At 43.6% G+C, this 21,771-nt stretch overlaps 1 protein-coding gene across 2 annotated transcripts; it reads right to left on the bottom strand.

Annotated features, from left to right (window-relative positions):
• Positions 1-284: 284 nt before the first annotated feature.
• Positions 285-21,271, bottom strand: MPC2 (mitochondrial pyruvate carrier 2). Of its 2 annotated transcripts, XM_065417812.1 has the most exons (5): positions 21,045-21,271; positions 6,972-7,012; positions 2,967-3,051; positions 1,522-1,633; positions 285-526 (listed from the first exon to the last, which is right to left on the bottom strand). In XM_065417812.1, exons 1-5 carry the CDS (start codon positions 21,145-21,147, stop codon positions 469-471), a joined length of 399 nt encoding a protein of 132 aa, XP_065273884.1. In that variant the 5' UTR covers positions 21,148-21,271; the 3' UTR covers positions 285-468. The 2 variants fall into 2 exon arrangements, with proteins under 2 accessions (XP_065273884.1, XP_065273892.1); XM_065417820.1 differs by lacking the exons at positions 6,972-7,012; positions 21,045-21,271 and adding an exon at positions 4,273-4,435.
• Positions 21,272-21,771: the final 500 nt, after the last annotated feature.

The raw sequence follows: 21,771 nt of genomic DNA, 5'->3' as shown, positions 1-21,771 counted from the left end.
ATGCTCCTGAGACTGCTAACAAGTCATTTAGTACAGAGTGGTGATAATTTGTGATGTGGACATTTCCCCATTCTCAAAGGTTATTTAGCCATTGACTCACTCATCTATAATTTAATTACTCACTAGGCTCTAGGCCAGATGTGGAACCTCTTGATCAGCTGTCCAAATCTCCTTATCAGCTGAGCCATCCAAGAATTTCATTTTTTTCTAGAAAAGCAAATACGCTTAGATGTTTGTGGATCAAAATGGACTTAACATATTGTAAATTGATTACACCAGCTATAACTTAAAAGGTTATATTTTATTTAAACGTACAGAGACACTGCATGTTACCTACAGCTGAAGAAATACATTTGTTCTCTAGACATTTAGAAAAATTAGCACATCCTTCTCAATGCGAGAAGATTAAAACTGGTCAAGCTAGGTCCCACTGGAAGTTATGTGCACAGCTGGATCTGACCAGTAGCGTTAAGGTTCTTTTTGCTGCAGCTGCTCTTTTTCCTTGGCTTTTAGTTCTTGATTGTACCTATAGACAGAACATAAGCAAAGTCAGCATACAGCAAACCAAACATATGAGTCTGTTAACACATCCCTAGTAGCTACAATAGAACCTTTTCATACTATTCTTTGGGAGACATTTGAGCAGTAGCAGGAAGTCTTTAGTAGGGTAAAATGCACAGAAGCCTTATCTGTAGGCAGAAACACTCCTGAAGATCAGATCAAATTTGATTTACACGTAGAAGTTTGAGTTAAACTTTTGATTACATTACATTACATTACAAGTGAAGGCTCCCAACCAGCTGAGCAAGACAATTACTGCAAGATTCCAAAGTAAAATGGCTGACCACTTCTGGACTCATTTTAGCTTATTATTCCAAGTAGCCATTTGGAATTGTGGTTTGCCCGCCCAATGAAATAGAGCTGGAATGGAAGCTGGAGAGTGCTCTTCCCAGGGGCTTTTTTGCTGCCTATGCTAAATGAAGGAACTGATGGGATGGTTTAAGGGATACTAGTGGGAAGTCCAGAGAAATGCATGGCTGGTGGGAGGAGGATTGGAGGGGTTGCGGTTCAGGCCTATGGCAATACAGTTGCCTAAAGGGCAAGTGCACCCTCGGTAGCTTGAAGAGCGTGTCTTATGCTTGGTAGCCGAGACCCAGGAATGAGAATTCTGCACAGACATCTCCAGAGAAATTCTATTTGCTTCTGCAATGTTAGGGAATAGGGTTATGATTTAAGTTACAGCATCCCTTTCAAAGGTTTGCTTATCTATAATTCTTCTAGTTATGTTAGATATTTACAACCTTAACTCCATTTGCTTGGCATAAAAACACTGTCAACATTGTTCCCTGGGATGCGCAAAGTTAATCGTTCTGCAAGATTTTTTACACAAATTGTTTAAGTCTGACTGTATTTACCTAGGTCTGTTTGTTATTTAGTGAGCGCTAACAAATACTAGAAATTCAGAAGCCACCCAAATAAAGAGTATTTATAGTGAAGAGCCTCCCAGTAGTATGTACATACCGCCAGATCCGAAAGAGCTGGGAACCACCGGCACAGCCAACAAAGAAATTCACGGTAAATAGACCCCAGTTTTTAGGAATAATAACTAGAGAATATCTTGACCAAATAAGGCCTGTTGGATAAAAAGCAAAGATTACCACTAAATACTCAAACATACATCTAATTACATTAAAAATCACTTAAGAAATGTTGATCAGACACTAAAAGGTATTCAAACTGTTATAGCATATGGAATATGTCCTAACAGAAACATATGGACACATTACACGTCATTAGTGCCATGATAGCCCCTGTATACTCCTCAGCAAGCTGGACCTTAATTCTGCAGCAAGGTTCCAGACTGGAAGGCACTCTAGGGTAGCAGACTAGAAAATCTGCAGCAGTTTCAATTAAATTAAAAAAAAAAAAAAAAGTCGTCAAAGGTGGAAGTCAGTGCAGGTATCCCAGCATTATCGGTTTTGAGACTGTGTTGTTTTACATAGTCCCTACTTTTCAGTTTTAAAGCATGAGACATTTTTGACAATGCGCGACTGTATCAGAAGTTATGAAGAGGCAAGAAGAGTGTGTGGGGGAAGACTCGAGTAAGTGGAGCTTTTGGCCCATTGGCCCATCAGAAGGCATTTGCAACAGTTTGGGATGTGGTTTTAACAGAGCTGATGTGCTGGAGTGATCAGCAGTGGAATAATTAATAATGCTGAAATTAAGTGTCACCCCATTAGGATGAATGTAATTCATACTTCTAAGCTACTGTTTCCAGATGGATGCAGATTCAGGAAGTCAATACACTGACTTACACACATATTTTACACGGAGAAACTTGAAAGTATAAGAATTAGGGCTTATCTACAAAGAAGGTTTTTCCAGTTATACTGGTGTAATTATATTAGTATACTTACACCAGCTTCACTGCTGATGTTTAACATCTTCATGTGGACACTTATTCTAAAATACAAGTTGCTTTTTGGCTTGGCTTAAACTGCATCCACAGCACCATGACCTAAGCCCCAAAAAGGCCACTCAAACTTGAATAAGTGTCCACATGGAGAGCTATACTGGTACAACTCTAGCACTTTAAATTCACCCACTACTTTTTATTAGTGTAACTTCCCATGTAGCTAAGCCCTTCTAGTGTTTAAAAAGTGAGAATTTAAATTCTGAAACAACTCCCTGGCAAGGGGTGGATTTTGTGGTGAATTCCATGGCCACAGAATACTTATATTATAGAGAGGGCTGTAGGTAAGTTATCAGAAAATATCTAGGCTTATCATAGAAAGAGGGATCTTTTGATAAAAGACTGAAGTTAAAAAATTTAGCACATAATAGAATCTGTGAAAGATTAATGTATAATTGAGCATTAATCTTGTGAAGAAGATTCTTTAAGAAGAAGAAAAGATTACAAACTGGTGAGGATTCTGGTCAGAGGTGTAGAAACAGAATGCATTCACCTGTTGCCGTTAACACTGCAGACTGTGCTGTGCTGAGTTTCTCTGCTGGTCTGGTCATATCAGCCATTCCAGCACATACCAAACCCTGTAAAGAAAAGACACAGCCAACTTTAATCAGCAAAGTAATTATTTCACTTATCACCAACACCACTCTTAGTGCAGAAGTATCCAGAGAGCCCACTGCAGTTTGTGATGCAAAAGCATATACAAGGCTCATTTCCCAACTCAAAGTGCTTACAATTTCCATGGACAAGACAGAGGGGGAGGGGAAGGAATACAGCATATAAAGCAGAGAGATCAGAGCAATTGTTGGCAAACATGTTCATTCCTCAGTTTTTACTTTTGTGAGGGAGCAACAAGGGAACAGGAGGCAATGAATGGGTGGGGGAGTGTTTGTTTTTATAACTCAGAAGATCCAGGGATGCCCAGGTTCCATCCTTTACAAAGAGTAACTACCCCGCCTACTCTATTTTACAGGAAAGCAGGTTAAGAGAGCTTGCTAGGTGGAGTGGTTTGAGATCCTACAGGAGAATGCCATTTTAACACTTACCTCAAGCTTTAAACTGATTTTAGTTTAAAAATCTAGACAGATCATATCTTCCACACATTTACATTCAAATACGAAAATTTTAGACACCTGAGTAGCCTACCATTATAGCACATGTAGAGAAGGCAATAAGGACCTGCAGAGGGCGCTAAAACAGAAAGATGGTCAGGCAACATGATGGCAGCTGAACTTCAGTAGGGACAAAGGTGGAGCACATTGGAAGGAATAATCTAATATTCATTACCACATTTGAAGTTTACTGCACCAACCCTGGAAAAGAACCTGGTCTCATGTCCTGATCAAGGAGAATTTTGGCTGATGATGCAGTTTAGCTCCAAATATTGTGTTCAGTTTTAGTCTCACTATTTCAATAGCAGAAACAGAAAGTCTAAAGATGAGCGATGCAAATGTTTATAGGCATGGAAAGACTTCCACATGAAGAGAAAGTAAAAAGATTAAGAGAGTGTTTAAAGAGGAGACACAAAGGTGTAGAAAAATGAATGGCATAAAGGTCAATTGGACTAGATGGCCTCCTGAGGTCTCTTCCAACCCTAATCTTCTATGATTGGGTGCTCTTAATTACCTTCTGGTTATACAAAAAGACAGTGACTTGTCTACCTTTTCCACCACTAACCTGTGGAACTCACTACCACAAGTATCAGTAAGACTAAATGCTTAGTAGGATTGAAAGAGGATGAGACATTTAATAAAACAGAATATCAGCATTTACAGAATTAGCATATCAGGGAGAAAACTTACACTTTGGGGCATAAGCCAGCCAATAACTGACAAGGAATAGGATAATATTTCTCTCCTATGAGCCGGGTATTCCATAGTTCTTCACTGTGCAGTTTCTTGTGTCCAGTGCTGGACTTTGATGATACTGGACAAGACGGATGCTTGGTCTGATCTGGCATTGCAAGTCCTGTGTTCCCAGTTCAGGAAATGGAGCTGCAATCTTTATTAGAGCATTGCAATAGTACAGTATGGCAGCGTTTTTGCCCTTCTCTCACGAAGTTTAAATATTTAATGTAGGACATATGGCAGAGTTCTTAGTGTCCCACAAATGCTGGCCCTATAGTTTGCTTCTGGTCCTATACAACAATTTACTTACAATGGCAGTTACTGCACCAGTTCACTGATGCTAAGTATGTAGCTAGATTCAGCTATGACCATCAACGTTTCTGCAAAATTCTGGGTTTGATCAATTAGATTACCTGCAGTATTGCCAAGCATTCAGCAACACTGAGTCAGCTCCCCAAAAATCATGAGATTTGTTTAAAACTAATAGGTTAGGGTTTTTATTCACCTTCTGGTTTTTGAGCCTTTAGGCTTCATGTTTAAGCTTCTTTCTGGAACAATGAGGGCTAGAAACTTTAAATTTTAAGATGAAAGCTATTAAGTCACATAACCCCCCAGCTCCAGGGGTTTAAGACATACACCAACTATCACAAGGCTCAACCATGTGTTGTTTAACATATTGTTTTAGCCTAGTAGTGGCATCCATTTTTCAAATACAAAGATAGAAATTGGTTTCCATGGGTCATACATGGGAATCAGTCTAAATATAAACCTAGTTTTTGAAGATGTACTTTTGAAAAAGCGGACTGTGTCACTTGCATGTGTGGCATCAGATGCCTTAAGCTTTATACAAAGGGAGGAGGGATAGCTCAGTGGTTTGAGCATTGGCCTGCTAAACCCAGGGTTGTGAGTTCAATCCTTGAGGGGGCCACTTAGGGATCTGGGGCAAAAATCAGTACTTGGTCCTGCTAGTGAAGGCAGGGGGCTGGACTCGATGACCTTTCAAGGTGCCTTCCAGTTCTAGGAGATAGAATATCGCCATTAATTTAAATTTAATTTAAAGGTAAATGAAATGCTGGAAAAATAATTATTTAAAGAATAGTTAGAACTCACATCTTCAAGAAAAGTGAGAAACAAACATTGATGGGCCGCTGATTATTAAAACTATCTAAAAAGAAGATTAACATACTGGCTAATGTCTTACTATTTTACCTATGTGGTATCACTGCCCTCTGCTGGACAGTATCAGTCTTGTTTAGTATCCAACTGGAAGCTTCTAACCACTAAAGGATGACGAAACCTTAGTATTACTGTCAGTAAGGACTCCTTTGGCTTGAGTAATAGAGGCTTGTATGTTGTATGTTTTTGAAGCCAGAGGCCTTGTGTTGTATTCTCAGTGCATCATGTATGTGGGTTATGTTGCCTAATATGTTAGGAGAGCCATGCAGGACTTATCTAGGAAAATATACAGTTTCAACACATCTAGTTAATATAGATTAACATAGCAAGCTCCTCACTGCCATACAGGGAAAAAGCTATTTTATGGAAGTTATATTATCAGAAGGCTACATACAATTCCAATTTCAGCTTGAGGGCAATGTTGTGGAGGCACAGGAAGCCAGGTATGGCATTATAGTGCCCAGGCCTACTGGTAATGCTACATCTGCTAAACTGCTGCTATGCATAAAACAGAGAAAGATCTACTGGAAAAACAAAAACCCAAAGCTAAAGCAAAGGATGAGGCGAGGAAGAGTAATCTGACTGTTGGACATAAAATGCCTGAAAGCTGGTAAATATTTTCAAAAGATACCTTTCTACAAATACTAGTTAGTTCATTTTTGACATAAAGCCAATGCCAACAGTAGACTAAAAGGCTGACATGGATGAGGTCCAAGAGTGAACAGCCCTGAATGTAAACCTGACATGTAGACTCAAACCACTAAATTTCATAACAGAAGGACTGTTATAGGGAAGTTGAACTGCACTAAAATCAAGGCGTTCCCATTTACCAGAATGGTAATCAACTTTCACTTGTTACCTAGGCAGTGTTTTTTAAAAGAGATTGTACACTATAATATGTTTAAACAAAGCGAATGCAGAAGTATAAGTACATCCTGGTATGAATAAACTAGGAGCCTCAGAAACTCAACTCTGTCCTAGATACACTACAATTGTCGTGCTGAGGCACCAGTTGTAGCATGTCTGTTCAAAGTGACCTTGCAGTTCTCCCCACATTAGGCTGTAATCTCAAGAAGTCAGTTTTAGCAACTGACATCCAAGAAAGAAAAAACAACAACATAACACTGCTGGATTGTTATGCTACTCCATTGGGGGTGGACTGCTTTAAGAGGAGTTTTGCATTGGGCCTGGCAATAGTTGTTCCACAGCAGAGGGCTCTTCAGTGAAAGTATCTCTTGCTGACCTCCAAGAATCAAACTGTTGTCACGTGTGTTCTCTACCATTAGAGTGAAGGTATAGTCATTCTGACACTCTCCACATTTTAAAAACATAATCAGGACCTTAATAGCAAATTCTTTGATGGCACGGCCAAGACCATTCACACCAAGAACTGGTCACTTTCTTCCTGGGTGGCTGAAAATCATTCCCTGACCTGCAGAAACGTTAACAATATCAGCAAAGTGACTTCTTATACTTACCCATTTCATAACAGGTGCCCAGAAAAACACTGTTTTGGGACCTGGGGAGGAAAAAAAAAAAAAAAAAAAAAGCAACAGTTTGAGTTAAGGCATAATAAACTACACACTCAGACATAGCTGTAATGGTACCAAAATGTATTTTTTAAAGCATTTGTATGAATCCCACAGTTGAGGGAGTAGTATTGTCTCATGCACAACACAGCACATACAGTGAGAGCTTTTCTACTCTGCTAATGCCTTTCTAGCCTGACCCACAACCCCTCTTCAACATTATGGTCTTAGCAGTAGTATCCAAGGCCATTTTGTTTTCTAGGTTATTAGAATGGCAAGTGAGCAAATAGCTGCAGTGTGAATAATGCAGCTGTGGCTAACAACAACAACAACAACAAAAAAGTGCAGTCCCAGCTAGTGGCAATATAGAAAGCTGTATCACTTGTAGATCCGCTCTTATGGCAATTCATGACACTAGTCCCACACATCTAGCATAGCATAATGTTTTTTTTCCTACATGAATTCAAAAATACTTTACTGATGAGAGCACACCCAGGAAATCAGACTAGTGTCTCTACCAAAAGCTGTAGTATCGCCATCTCTTGTGTGACAACAGATCTGCTGCACCACGGTATACAATTAAAAAGTAGAATTCAGGATGCAAAAGTAATTATCCATATTGGAATTTTCCCAGCAGGGCTACCATCCTCACCCGCATGCAAAAAAACCTTGAGTGACGACGAACAGTCAGGATCTTAGGTATGACTGATCCAGAACATGGTGGATACAATTTTCAGGAGCGTTTAATTCACGTAGAAGCTTAAGTTCTGATTGACTTTGAGTGCAACATTCTGAGAGCAGATGGACAGGAAATGCCTATGTATTTTTGTCTCCCAAATACACATCAGACCTAAGGGTCAAAACTTTCAACTTCAAGTCGCAGAAGTTAGGCACCCAAGTCAGTGGCTTCCTTTTCAAGTCTGCTGACTTTCCATTGACTATAGACCCTATGAAAAAAATCGGGGTGCCTTATTTTTAGCACCTCACAATTAAAAATTGTCCTAAATGTTTTAACTGTCACTGTTGGCAGCAACTATTCCCTGTGAAAATAAGAGTACAGGAGCATATCACCACTCTAACTTAAGGTTCTAAAATCAATTGCCACACATCTTTGAAGCAATTCAAGCCCTATAAAATAGTTAGCAACAATAACGGTTTAAAATACAACAACTGTTTTTACATTCTTGCACTGTGCTCCCAGGCCCATACTGCTTGTAGAACAGAGATCTCTTGCTGATAATTTCCTTTGTTCCAGCAGCACCCCCCACAATACTGGATATTTGGGTGGCTCCCCTCAACTCTGCAGCTCAAGGAGGTGGATCAGCATTTTGATGCCATGTGCTCTGGCCATGTCCCCTCTGCTCCCACTTACTGTCCGATGATTTATTGCAAAGCTGTAAAACTTGAACTTGCATAAGATTTTTCAGAATTAACAAAATAACTACATACATTAGACCAATAAAGACGGCTGAATATCTGACTTCAGGCTCACGAGCCATCTAGGGCAGATAGAATTGTGGAAGATGCTGCCAGCAAAAAGAAAACTAATGGTAAGAAGTTTTTCATTCTGCCGTCCAGCATCTCCCACAATTCTGGACATCTGGGATGTAGTGAGCAGTGAACAGCTGTAGGGAGGGTTATGGATAAAATTTGGTAGGAAAGAAGGGAATATCCACCCTCCTTTTTGAAAGCTCACTCAAAAGGCTACCTTATTTCTGGGCTACCACCTGCAGCACCTTCCTTCCAATGAGACCTCTTTAGAAGACAAAGTCCACCTAAGTGATTCATGAAGGTGTTGCCTTATAGACCTTTGCAAATTTCCAAAGCGGTCTCACTTGCTCATTCTGCCCTTGAAGTTGCTAGGGATCTTGTGGCGTGCACCTTAATCCCTTCTAGAATAGGAACTTAAAATGCTTTATAGGCTTCCACCCAGCAATAGAGGACTTGGAACGTCTAAGTCTCTGGCATTTTGGATGGAAGGAGGACACAGATAGCCCAATCTTTCTGTGGATTTTGTAAGCTGGAGACAGATTTTCAACACACTGACATCTAAGGTGTGCTACATCTTTTCAGCTGGATACTGAGATTTTGGATAGAGGAAAGGAAGCACAAAACACTTGCGAAGTATGGAAGGAGGAATTTACCTCAGGAAGAATGGATTTTCTGGAGTCCTGAGCACTACCTTGGCCTCATGGAGCATGCTTTAAGGAACCTGAAGAGATAACTCTGCCAGCTTTGAAACTTGCCTGGCAGACGTGGCAGCTATTAAGAAACAAAATCTTAATGGATAAGTAAAATGCTGACACTGATGTCAAAGAGATGGGCTGGTCAAGGCCCTCAACACCAGTAGTAGGTCCCATTTGGGAAAGAATGGGCTGACCGCTGGGCTGGCTAACTGGACTGCTTGAAGGAATCTGGCTACCTGGGGGCTATCTGCCAGGAAGCAAAAGGATCCTGTGAATAGCATGCTACTGATCTGGCATGTAATGGTACTGGGCTATCTATGCCTTCTTGGAGAAAATCCAAAATGGTTGGGATTCCTGGATTTGTCTTGTGCTCTTGACACCAGTAATTGAATCTGGACCAGACAGAGGAGTAAGCATGTACAGTAACTCCTCACTTAGGCATACCGGTTAACGTTGTTTCGTTGCTGATCAATTAGGGAACACGCTCGTTTAAATTTGTGCAATGCTCCCTTCCAACGTCGTTTGGCAGCCGCCTGCTTTGTCTACTGCTTGCAGGAAGAGCAGCCCGTTGCAGCTAGCTGGTGGGGGCTTGGAACCAGGGTGGACCGGCAGCCACCCCATCAGCTCCCCGCTCCCCTAAGCTCCCTGTGCAGCAGCTGCCTGCAGTTCAGCTGTCCCTCCCCCCACTGCCATGTGCTGCTCCTGCCCTGTACTGCTCCTGCCCTCTGCCTTGGAGCTGCTCCCCAAGACTCCTGCTTGCTGTGTGGGGGGAGGGAAGGAAGAGGGGGGCTAATGTTAGGGTGTCCCCCTCCCCCCTACTCCTGCACCCTGCTTACCCCATCTTCCATAGAGCAGGGGGGGACACACCAGGGCTCAGGATGGAGGGAGCTTGCAGCAGCTGTGGTCTAAGCAAGCTGATCTAATTAACAAGGCAGTGTACTTAAAGGGGAAATATGCATCTCTCTCTCTCTCACACACATACCCCCTCCCTCCATTCCTGCTGCCTTGTAGAGTGAGAGCGTTAACCCTTGAGGGCTCAGCCAATTGCTAGTTCATCATTTAGCAGTAAGGGAAATATCCCATCCTCTGACTCCTCCACCTCAACCAAGCTTCACAATCATCATCACTGTGTACCAGTATTAAAATTGTTTGTTTAAAACTTATAGTGTGTGTGTGTATATATATAAATAAATAAATAAGTCTTTTGCCTGGTGAAAAAAGTTTCCCTGGAACCTAACCCCCTCATTTACATTAATTCTTATGGAGAAATTGGATTCGCTTAACATCATTTCACTTAAGTCACATTTTTCAGGAACATAACTACAATGTTAAGTGAGGAGTTACTGTACTCATGACCCCCAAGTAATAACCTCATGACCCCCTGAGTGGTCACAACCCCAAGTTTGAGAACCCCAGCACTAGGCTCTTTGGCCAATTGTGTGATAAGACATTTGTCCCCATGGATCCAGAGTCTGTCTCCCTGGTGAAGTATTTCAGCGTCTTTGCATTCATATAATTCGTAAACAGGTCCACTGAAAGGAGGCTGAACATTTGAATGAGGAGATCAAAAACCTCCTGATTCAGAGACCACTAGGAGCTGTTGACCCTGCTGAGCCAGTTCACCTTTCAGTTCAGATCCCCTTTTGAGAGATCATTCTGAAGTTAAGAGAAATTGTTCCCTGCGCCTCATTATTTCCATTGCTTCCACATGTAGCACCTGACTTTGTTTTGCCTTGGTTGCTTAAAATATACACCCATAGTTATGTTGTCTGACTGAACTTGGGACACTTTTCTCCTCTAGGGCAGACTGGAACTCAGAGTCAGCTTGCCCATACTCAGCTCTAGAAGGTTTATGCTCTGAGCTGTTTGGGTTCAAGTGTGCTTCCCAGCCCTCCAGGCTGGTGTCAGGTGCGAGAACTAGAGTAGTGGTTCTCAACCAGGGCTACGTGTACCCCTGGGGTATGCAGAGGTCTTCCAGGAGGTACATCAACTCATCTAGGTATTTGCCTAGTTTTACAACAGGCTACATAAAATGCACCAGTGAAATCAGTATAAACTAAAATTTCATAGACCGTGACTTGTTTATACTGCTCTATATACTGTACACTGAAATATAAGTACAATTTTTATATTCCAATTTTATAATTATATGGTAAAATGAGAAAGTAAACAATTTTTTAGTAATAGTTGTTGTTACAAAAATCAGACATAAAAATACAGAAGTGTAAGCAAGTAGTTTCTAAGTGAGGTGAAACTTGGGGGACTCCTGAAAGGGATACAGTAGTCTGGAAAGGTTGAGAGCAACTGAACTAGAGGATCTAGAAGGCAGATGGGCATACCTTTGCGGACAGTATTGTGGGCTGATCACGACTGTAGGGAGTTGATCATCTGCGTTAGAACCCATATTTGATCTTTCATGCAGTCCAGGGAGTTGTCCCACCCCTTTAGAATAAAGGCTTGAAGGCATCCGCTACGTGACTGTGGCCATGGAGCAATCCCTATCCATGACATTGGAGGCCCAACAGTTTAAGACATAGTGCTCTAGTAGGCTTTCTGCAGCTCTGGAGCAAGATGACAGAATCCTGGATTTTCTGGAACCTCTCAAGTGTTTATTTCTGTGCCCAGATGAGTCTGGTGGATGGAATCAAGAAGCTTTTTTGGACACTGATGAAGCCATGCACCTGCAGGAGATTCAACATCTGAGACATGGCTTGGTGCTCCGCTGACTGCAATGGAGTGTTATTCAAGATGTCATTCAGGTAGGTTCCCTGCAACTACTATTATCTTTGTAAAAACCCCAGGGGTTGACGATGGGTTAAATGGGAATGTTCAGTACTGATGTTTTGTGCTGCAGTCAAACCTCAGAAGTCTACAATGGCATGATCTGATGTGGATATGGATATGGAGATATGCATCTGTTAGATGTGCTTAAGTTTAGAAGCATGTGCCATCTCTGAAACCCCGCTGGGTCTCATTTTCCTTGGGGAGTGGAAGGGACTTGTCAGAACCGCCCCCCTGAGTAAATTGGGAGGGAGGAAAGCTGATTAGAAGCTCTGGTTCTTTCTCCAGAGCACTCAGGCCCCCTTGTAAGACTAGGGAAGACTTATGGCCCCACAAATTTCCTCTCTTTGTTCTCCAGGCATCCTTTGGGACTTACCCCTCCACGTTGACTGGCTGGGGTCCTCCTCACTTTTGGAGCTTTACCTTGATCTCTACTGGGGTTCTGCTCCATTTGTCTCACGTTGGAGTTGTGGCTACTTTGGTGGGAAGGGGACCCCATCTGCCTGTCCAACTTGTAGCCCCAGAACCTAATGGAGTTTGGGTCGGTCGGTCAGGCGCAGTCTGGGCACAACTTACCATCTGCTGAGTCTTGGAAGGTTGCTTCACACAGAGTACTACTTGACTTTGACATGGTGCTTTCTTGGCTGCTCTGCCATACCTGTATAGGGGCAGAGGAGCCAGCAGGGAGGCACTGCAGTGGAGGTGCAGGGTGGACTAAACTATTAGCGCATTAACCAATCCAGGCAGGTGTAAGCTGAAACGAAGAAACTGCTCCCTATTGCCCAAACTGAATAGGGAAGGAAGAACACCGCGCCCCACCCCCTCCACCCACACAGAATGGGGGCTGGAGCAATTGATCACCAACTACCTCATACCAGGGAGCAATAGAATCTGGTGCATGAGGAAGCGTAACCAGATCACGTGGTGTCAAAACACTGATCTGCCTCTGTAAGCGGCAGAGTGGAGGGGAACAGCCTAGATGTCCACAACTGTGGGAGACACTGGGGTGCAAAAGACATGCATTATTCTGCTTTGTTTTGGAAGTGAAAACAATTCTACCTGGCTGGGCATATTTATGGTGCATGTGGAGCTATAGAACATTCAATATTTTTAAAATAGCAGTTATCTTCTTATGGAAAGATCTTGGTTAGTGTGCCAGCATCACTTTCAGCAGAGCTAACTGCTTTTGAGTCAATCTAAACACTTCGAGCTCCCACAAAATTGGCATTAAATACTCAAACTGTTCATTTGTTGACAAGTGAAATTAAAACCATCTACAATGGTCTCAGTTTTTGGGACAGGTTAGCAAGATTGTACCCTTATATTAAAGTAGAAAGTTCTCAGGACTCCTAAGCAAACATGTAGAATGTAATGCAAATTGAGTGAAACACATGGATTGGTTCCCAAGTACCAAGTTAAACCAGGACCATATTGCAGTTTTGTTAACAGATTAAAGCCCACAGCCCATTCAGTTTGTTTTGTCTGAATCCACCCTTGTGTTTTTGGACTACAAGTTCTTCCGGACAAGAATGTGTTACATTTTACACATTGTATAGTACTGGGTACATTTAGGATACCAAGACTGATCTCAGATAAGTTCACTAATATTTTATTATGCTGCAAAAGACTTCTTACAGCATAGTGCCATCAAACACTCCTTTTATCTATCAATTTCCTAGAATAGATTTGCAGAATTAGAGACTAGCTGTATGCTGAAAAAGGAACAAGGGAAAGATTCCAGAAAGCTTAGACTGAGATTCTCTAATTCAGACAGATTTAGCATGTAATATTTGATAAAAATACTGTCATAATGTCACATTGTTCCATGCAGTAAGCAGGTACTTCTCAATCTAAGAGAATCTGATTGTGCTGACTTGCATCAATGGTGCTGCAGTTTTTTATTTTCACAGTTGCTATGTTACATTATGAGAGTATTTACGGTTAATGCAGGTCAGTACCATTCATTTTAAAGAATAGGCAAGAATCCTCTAGGGGATGCCAGGTTCATTATCCCCTCCTCTCCTAGAAGGCTCGCGCTGTTCTCACTCATTTATAAAAAAGAAACAACAATTCTGTGACCTGACCCAGCATTTGGGTCAGCAAGGGAACGTCAGCTGCAAATGCATCATTAGCATGTCCCTAGGTACCGGATATGATGAACACTGCATATCCTCATACTCTAATAAAAATGCCTATTTAAGAAATGTACTAGCAGGCAAGCACAGATGTGAGTCAGTAGGGTATAACACAACAGGGGCAGGGGTGTCAGTGGGTATCGATGGCTTAAACAGCAGTTCTTGGAGTGTCATGCACCCATACTCAAACCAAGAGTAAGTATTGTAAGTAAATGAATACTCAGCAGGATTTAAACAATATTCTGTACTCCACTGCATTCAAGATTTGAGCCCTAAATTAGATTTTTAAGTCAGCCTACATTGTGGGGAAAATGCCTTATACAGAATAGCAGCAGTGTATTATGCTGGCACTAGTAAATGAAGCCTCATTAGGAGACAATTGCTTGGTAAACATGAAACTAAAATGGAGTTATTCTTATACTGTATAAAGGCTTTGCAACTCCTGAAGTTTGCTAGAACAGCCTAACACTTCAAGCAGTAACTCTGCCTTTGTAATATGCTGTTAGATTCACAGATCTAGTTTTACAATAATCACTGGTAGCTTGCACTTCTACATAGGTTATAAATTGCTAAATTATAAAGTTTGACACTGACATTCTACTCAACAATCAAAGATTAAAAGCATTCATGACTGTACTAAGTGTGAAGTACCAGCATATTATACTAAGTTCTCTTTAGAAGGGAGAGCCTCCTGAATACAGTAAATAGACTGAAGGCAGATATAGCAGGTCATTACAAGTAGCTGAAAGTCCATGCTGTTGTACAGGTGCAATTCGAAGTCACATGCGTAACCCCCCCCGCCCCCCAAATGGGGGCTCTTGTTTCCATGGAACGTGATGTAGTGAGCAGTGATGCTGTTGTACATGTTCCCCAAAGTTTGGGCATGTTGCTGCCCCCTGGCTGGAAGCACAGTCATCTTTGTTACCCCAAATAGCTGTTGCTTCCACCTTCTCTGATTAACGGTCATATTCCAGCTGCCACAGAACCTTCAGACTCCAACATTCCATCTGGTTCTCCCTGGGCCCAGTGATGATTGAACCTGGTGATACTCTAAATAAAGAGCTTTCAACCATGATTGTAGCGGTTTCCATCACATCACACTGACTCAGACATGATAGACTACAGAAGGGGTGGGCAAACTATGGCCCAAGGGCCACATCCAGCCCTCCAGCTGGTTTAAACCAGCCCTCGAGCTCCTGTTGGGGAGCGGGGTCTGGGGCTTGCCCTGCTCCTGTGCTCCAGCTGGGGAGTGGGGTCCAAGGCCACTCTGTGAGCATATGCAAAGGGTCCTGGAAGCAGCAGCATGTCCCCCCCCCTCCGGCTCCTATGCTTAGGGGCAACCAGGGGGCTGCGCGCACTGCCCCCGCCCCAAGCGCCTCCCCCACAGCTCCCATTGGCTGGGAACTGCGGCTAATGGGAGCTGCAGGGGCAGTGCCCGCGGATGGGGCAGCATACAGAGCCGCCTGGCCACACCTACGCATAGGAGCCGGAGGGGGGACATGCCGTTGCTTCAGGTAAGTGCCACCCGGAGCCTGCACCGCCTGACCCCCTCCCGAACCCCAACCCCCTACCTCAGCCTGAACTCATTTCTGGCCCCACCCCAGAGCCCACACCCCCAGCCAGAGCCTTCACCCCCCTGTACCCCAACCCCCTGCCCCAGCCCTGATCCCCCTCCCGCCCTCTGAACCCCTTGGTCCCAGCCTGGAGCACCCTCCTACACCCCAAATCCCTCATCCCCAGCCTCACCCCAGTACCCACACCTCCAGCTGAAGCCTTTCCCCTTCCCCTCCCATGCACCCCAACCCGGAGCCCCCTCCCGCACCCTGAACTCCTCATTTCTGGCCCCATCACAGAGCCCGCACCCCCAGCCAGAGCCTCACCCCCTCCTGCACGCCAACCCCAATTTTGTGAGCATTCATGGCCCACCATACAATTTGCATACCAAGATGTGGCCCTTGGGCCAAAAAGCTGCCCACCCCTGGACTACAGAGTGGCAATTCTTGAATCTTATTATATAGATTATATAGCATAGAAAGCTTCCTTACCTGGCTCCTTCGACACTGCCTGGGAAGTTTCTTTACTAAATCAGGTTTAAATATGTCTGCTAGGACTTCCCCCTCAGTGTGGAAACTCATCCATAGCCTTACTCCTGTTTAAGTTTTTCCCTCCCATCCACCTTCTAGGCCTTTTAGATTTGCAACACTAATGGTAGACAGGTCTAAAGTCTGACCTACTTCTTCCAGCTATGTCTTAGGATCTTCCCAGGGAGTGTGCCTGGATAATGTCTTGTTCCAGAGGATATGGCTGTATTTATTTTGGAACCTGGAGTGGCACAGGGTTGAGTAAATGCACTGCCTGTTTATTTACTGACTGCATGTCAAGGTCATAGTATTTAAAGCCTTAAGAAAGAGAAGACCAGTCTGAGGGCCAGGCCATGGACCTACGTCCACCTGTGACAGCAACTAGTAGGCTCAAGTGCTAAGCACTCATAGCATAATCTTAATCAAGGGCCCCCCAAATTCAAATGCTTTCTTTCTCATATGCTTGCCTGAGCATCAGTGGCATCCTTCCATGCAATAAAGTCCAGTACCTATTTCTTCCCGACTATGGTGGGTTTTTTCCACAAACATTTTCATGTTCATTTATGCTGGTGTGGGTGATGTTTTACTCCTACATTCAGGAAAATGCCTGTTCAAGTTATGTTTAGTATTTGTGATAGGGCCTACAAGCTTCCAAGCATGTATTTATGCAAACATCTAATTATTTTCTATGTATTTTCCCCTAAAAATACTTCAGTGTCCCTGCAGCAAATGCAATGATCAGTAACAAATCCCATAAGCCAGCACACATGCACTTGAGGGGAAAAGTTGCATGTGAATCTGATTGGAATTTTAAAACTAATACTTGAAAAAAAATCTTGACAAAACCCTCAAGAAAACGCTCCTGAAATTATTAATGGGGTTTTAAATTGACAGTGAGTTGGTTCAGAGACTCAAGAGGAGGGAGAGAACGGTTTGTTTGTAAGCTCTTCCTCAGAAGAGAAGTAACTCAAGAATGTGACAAAAGTGCTGCGTTTTGATTAATTGATAGCCTCCACATGCATTTTGATCATCATAATAAAAATAAATTGATTAAAGACACTTTATGAAGCTTGGAATGTATTACACATGTCTACACTTCGTCCCTAGTGTAACTATTATTACATCAGGGATAAATTTGGGTCATAAAAATACAAGATCACCTTATTTTGAATATATGCTTCCTGCTCCTAACAAGGAACAGACAGTACACTGATGAAGTAATATATAAGTCACACCAAGAGATGGACTCTCTGCATCGTTCATGAATCCCTTGCTGAAATCTGACTATCCATCCCTGATTAAGATGCTTTACACAGTGAACACATGACAGAACACAAGCCAAGTCACATCTCTCTGCTGCTAACACTAGCTTTCCACCAAGTGGCAGCCAATCGGAAGTGGGGGAGTTGGCTTGGCACCTCCCATTTGTCAGAAGCTTTCACTGTCTTCTAGCAACCTTAATTAGTTTGAAAAGCATTACCCAAATGCAAGATTTTTTTTAGCATTTCAGCCAAAGTTTTCTACAAGTCAAAGTAAAGGGATTTCTCTTAGTCAGACACAAGTGATTTAGAATCTAGGTAAAAAGTCACTTATCAAACCAGGCCATCAAACTAGGCCTCACCAAGGACAGATGACTGTACATTAAGCACTTTCCTTTTAGTACAAACAAGTATATTTCCACATTGGATGGCTTTTGTTCTAGTTAAATGTGCTCAATAGCCCTGGAAACAAAGCTCTCTATTCATAGAGCAGGTACAGAAGGGGCAAAAGTAAGAAGTTCAGTTTCCATACCCACTGACCCTTCACTGAAGCTGCCTATACACGTTGTGACAAGTGTTCTTTTGACAAGGACATCTTTCTTTTAGAAACAGGATCACTATAACAGTTTGGAATTCCAGCTTGGAATTCCAGCTTCAACATTTAGAAAAGGCATGGAGCAGGAACGGCCGAAGTTCAACTCACAGGCCAAATTCACAAACCTGCATAATGTAGCTTACAATCTTTAATATTGATGATGCAGTTTAAATGAAGAGTGTATGTACATGCCAGGAAGTATCATCACCGTGGACCATCTAACTGAAATTGGCTTCATTTTTGGTCAGCTTAGTATAACAAAAAGGTTTTGGACACAGTTGCTCAATTTGGTGACAAGGGTTTGCACTGATCTAAATTAATCTAAACTATTTGAACCAATTCTTGTTAAACCAGTGCAATCTTTATTTTGAGAGAAAACTTTTGTTGTAGAAAAATGACCAAATGACTGAAAGCTAAATTCCCTTACTGCATAATCATGATGCACCCAAGAACACATTCTGGATAGATGAAAAGTCAAGAACATGTATTACATTAAAGAAAAACAGTGTAAAGAGCAGTCCATGGAAGACTTCACATTTCCTCAGGTATCTTGTGAAATCTATTTACATAGCAGATTCTAAAATGGAAGAACCACTTGTATGGTACTGTAGTCACTCAGTTGTAACTGTTATCTACCTTGATAACAAATAAAAGATACTGAGGAAAATAGAAGTGCATGCTTTCATGCTGGTTAAAAAGAGAGAATTGTTAAGGGGTAGCCATGTTAGTCTGGATCTGTAAAAGCAGCAAAGAGTCCTGTGGCACCTTATAGACTAACAGACGTATTGGAGCATGAGCTTTCGTGGGTGAATACCCACTTCTTCGGATTCACCCACGAAAGCTCATGCTCCTATATGTCTGTTAGTCTATAAGGTGCCACAGGACTCTTTGCTGCTTGTTAACTGTAGTCATTTTGAATGTCTGGCCAACTTCTTCCCTCAAACACTCCTAGAGACTCCTGCTCCCGGGTATGTGCGCAGAATTGGTCACATAAACGGTAGATAAGCATGTCTCCTCTTAAGTCCATGAAGACACATGATCCATACACTTATCTTCTTGGATTCTCCTGTCTCAAGACCTTTCTCCTAATTTCCCCCCTCCCTCCCTAAAAGGGCACTAAACAAGACACTTGCTAGCTCAAATCTAAACTCCTAGGGAAATGCAAGATATTACAGAGATCCACACGATTCATAAAATAGCTCCAGTGGTATACATCACTCATGAATAGACAAAACATATTCACTTATTTGTTTTGCCAGCTGGGAAAAAAGCTTTACTTTGTACTGCATAAATGGCAAAAATCTACAACGAAATAATTGAACAGCATTTGTTGCCCCCTGCTCTCCTCTAGCCACTAACACAACATTTGCTTGAGGAAAAAAAAGCAGGTGAAGGTAGTTTTTTATTTAAATAGAAACGTCATTGGCTTCTTTTATTTTAGAGCTACTTCAACTACAGAGCATTAGCTTCTGAACCTGCACATAGGGGAAGCCAAAGGTTGAGCCAGAAGTGGCTCATTTCAGATAAGAAAATGAAGACAAGCAGCAGTTTGTTTTTAAAGGATTATACTTGAAGATAAGAGACCCCTACTGTTTCTTTTCCCTTTTCTCAGTCAGATTGATCCGAAGAAGATTATGGTTAACAAGTTCAGACCTGTGTCAGCATCATCTCTATTGTAGTATTAGACTATTTGTAAAATGGCAGTATCAACACACTTAATATGTTTACATGTAACTAGCTAGAAACCCCACTGCAGTTAATGAAGAGTCACACGATTTTGGATTTTTCTTTTTAAAGGGAAAGAAATTCATTTCAAAGCTTGCAGAGGATGTTCCCATAAGTAAAGTAAACTTGCTAATTTGTGTTAGAGCAACAATACCACTCATTGTTTCCCCAATACTTCCCCCCACGTACTCTATAGAAGTGTAGACCAACTATTAAAGAAAAACCTAGTGTCTGTCAATTTGATGCTAAACACCACAGCAACAATCCTGTAGTGGCATATCCGTAAGTGATATCCTTATGTCCAACAGGTTCCCTGCCTCAAAAAAAAAATTTTTTTTTTAATCCACCTGGGTTCCTTCAGAAACGAATATTACTGATCATTGGGACTGCAAAGTGCATTTCAAGATCAGAAAAGCAATAAGATACTATAGGATCCCTTGGTTATTGTATAGTGATCTATTACATCCATCCCTGTACTCTTAGCAAGTTCCCCAGTACACTAGGTCTGTATGTCCAGGTGCCTACTAGACTAAGGATCTTCTGCTTTTCACCGTTCTCTGGTTACAGGAAGCTCTGTTTGGAATATAGACACGTTTAAAGAAAGTCTTTCTGGTGAAGATCAGAGAGCTTTTCCAAAGAGAGCTTGTAACACTCCCCGAAGGCAGCTAGGCTCCGGGTGGGTCTGAACTCCCGCAACAGCTCATCCCACAGCTGAACGAACCCTCCTTAACAGAAGGCCCTTTATGAGCTGCCTTGTCCTAGAGAAGAGCAAATCCTCATAAGTTTGCCTCAATTTACCATTCAAAAACGATTTTTTAGAAATCCAACCTCTGCCCGCCCCGCACACCCGGTCCGGTAGGTGTGGGGCCCCGGGGCGCTCGACCTGTCACTGTTCCCGGCCCAGGGTCTCGCAGGGCTACCGGGTCTGTCAGGAAGGAAGCAGGTGCCGGGGCGGTACCACCCTACCCTCCCACAGGCCAAGGAAAGCGGGGTGCAGAGATGGAGCGACCGGGCCAAGGTCACAGCGAGCCCCGGCTCCGCCCCACCCTCTCTGTGCCGCGAGCTGGGGGGCTCCCAGCGCCTCAAACCCGGGACCGCCGCCCCGCAGCCAGCCCCGGGCACAGGCCGGAGCGCGCCCAGCCGGGAGCCCCGAGCGCTCGTCATCCCCTCGGGCAGGGTGAGCGGGGTCCCGCCCGGCCCAGCCGAAGGGGGCACAGCCGTAGCCCTCCCCCATCCGCCCGGGGGCGGCGCAGCCGGTACCTGCCGGGTGGTTGTATAGGGGCCGCAGCCGCGGCGGCAGCTTGAGCTCGATCCGGTCAAGCAGCCGGTGGTAGGAGGCGCGGAGCCCCGCGACGGCGGCCATGTCGGCGGGGCGGGGAGAGGAGAGAGGGCCCCGGGCTGCTCTGGGGTCCCAATAACAGCAGCGGCTGCTGCTGCTCCAGTGTCCTTCCGCGACCCGCCGCCCTTCGCGTCCTGACGCCGCTTCGCGAGAGGAGGACCCTGCTTTACTTCACGCTGATTGGTCCGCTGGGAGGCGAGGGGGCGGGGTCGAGCAGCTCGCCGAGCGCTATTAGTTAACAGGACCTCCTCCTCCCTGCGTGGAGGGAGGGAGAGGAACTTTCCGGCCATATTTGATAAGGGCAGGAACATCCTTTCCATTTTGGGTGCCGTGCTACCCAAACTAAACATGGCTGCCTTCGCGCTTCGGTGCCCCGGCCAAGATGGCAGACGCAGATGAAAGACATTGGAAGTGCAGGCGGCTTTTTGTGCCCAAATACAAGATGGCCGCTGTATGACTTCACCGCCTGAATCCACAAAGCCAAATGGTCACGTTCTCGCGATAGGTGTAAGTCTCGAGCGCTGTGAATGGGGCAGGGGCGGAGTCAGGGGCGGGGTGAGATGGGGGCGGGGAGCGGAGGAGCTGCCGCTGTCGCTCGTTCCTCGGTGGCGGCTCAGCGGCAGGCGGGTGCGTGCGCGAGCGAGTACC

Source organism: Emys orbicularis, chromosome 1 (assembly GCF_028017835.1).
Source record: "Emys orbicularis isolate rEmyOrb1 chromosome 1, rEmyOrb1.hap1, whole genome shotgun sequence".
Classification (NCBI taxonomy): domain Eukaryota; kingdom Metazoa; phylum Chordata; order Testudines; family Emydidae; genus Emys; species Emys orbicularis.
Note: the sequence above shows the minus strand (reverse complement) of the source record. Positions and strands in the feature narration are given on the sequence as shown.

What these genes read in the sequence shown, in the direction of transcription:
- MPC2 (XM_065417812.1), bottom strand. Translation starts at nt 21,147, where the DNA reads ATGGCCGCCGTCGCGGGGCTCCGCGCCTCCTACCACCGGCTGCTTGAC. An exon ending in CCTATACAACCACCCGGCAG is followed by an intron (nt 7,013 to 21,044) that starts GTACCGGCTGCG and finishes TTTCCTCCCCAG; the next exon opens with GTCCCAAAACAGTGTTTTTC. An exon ending in CAGCTCTTTCGGATCTGGCG is followed by an intron (nt 527 to 1,521) that starts GTATGTACATAC and finishes TTCTGTCTATAG; the next exon opens with GTACAATCAAGAACTAAAAG.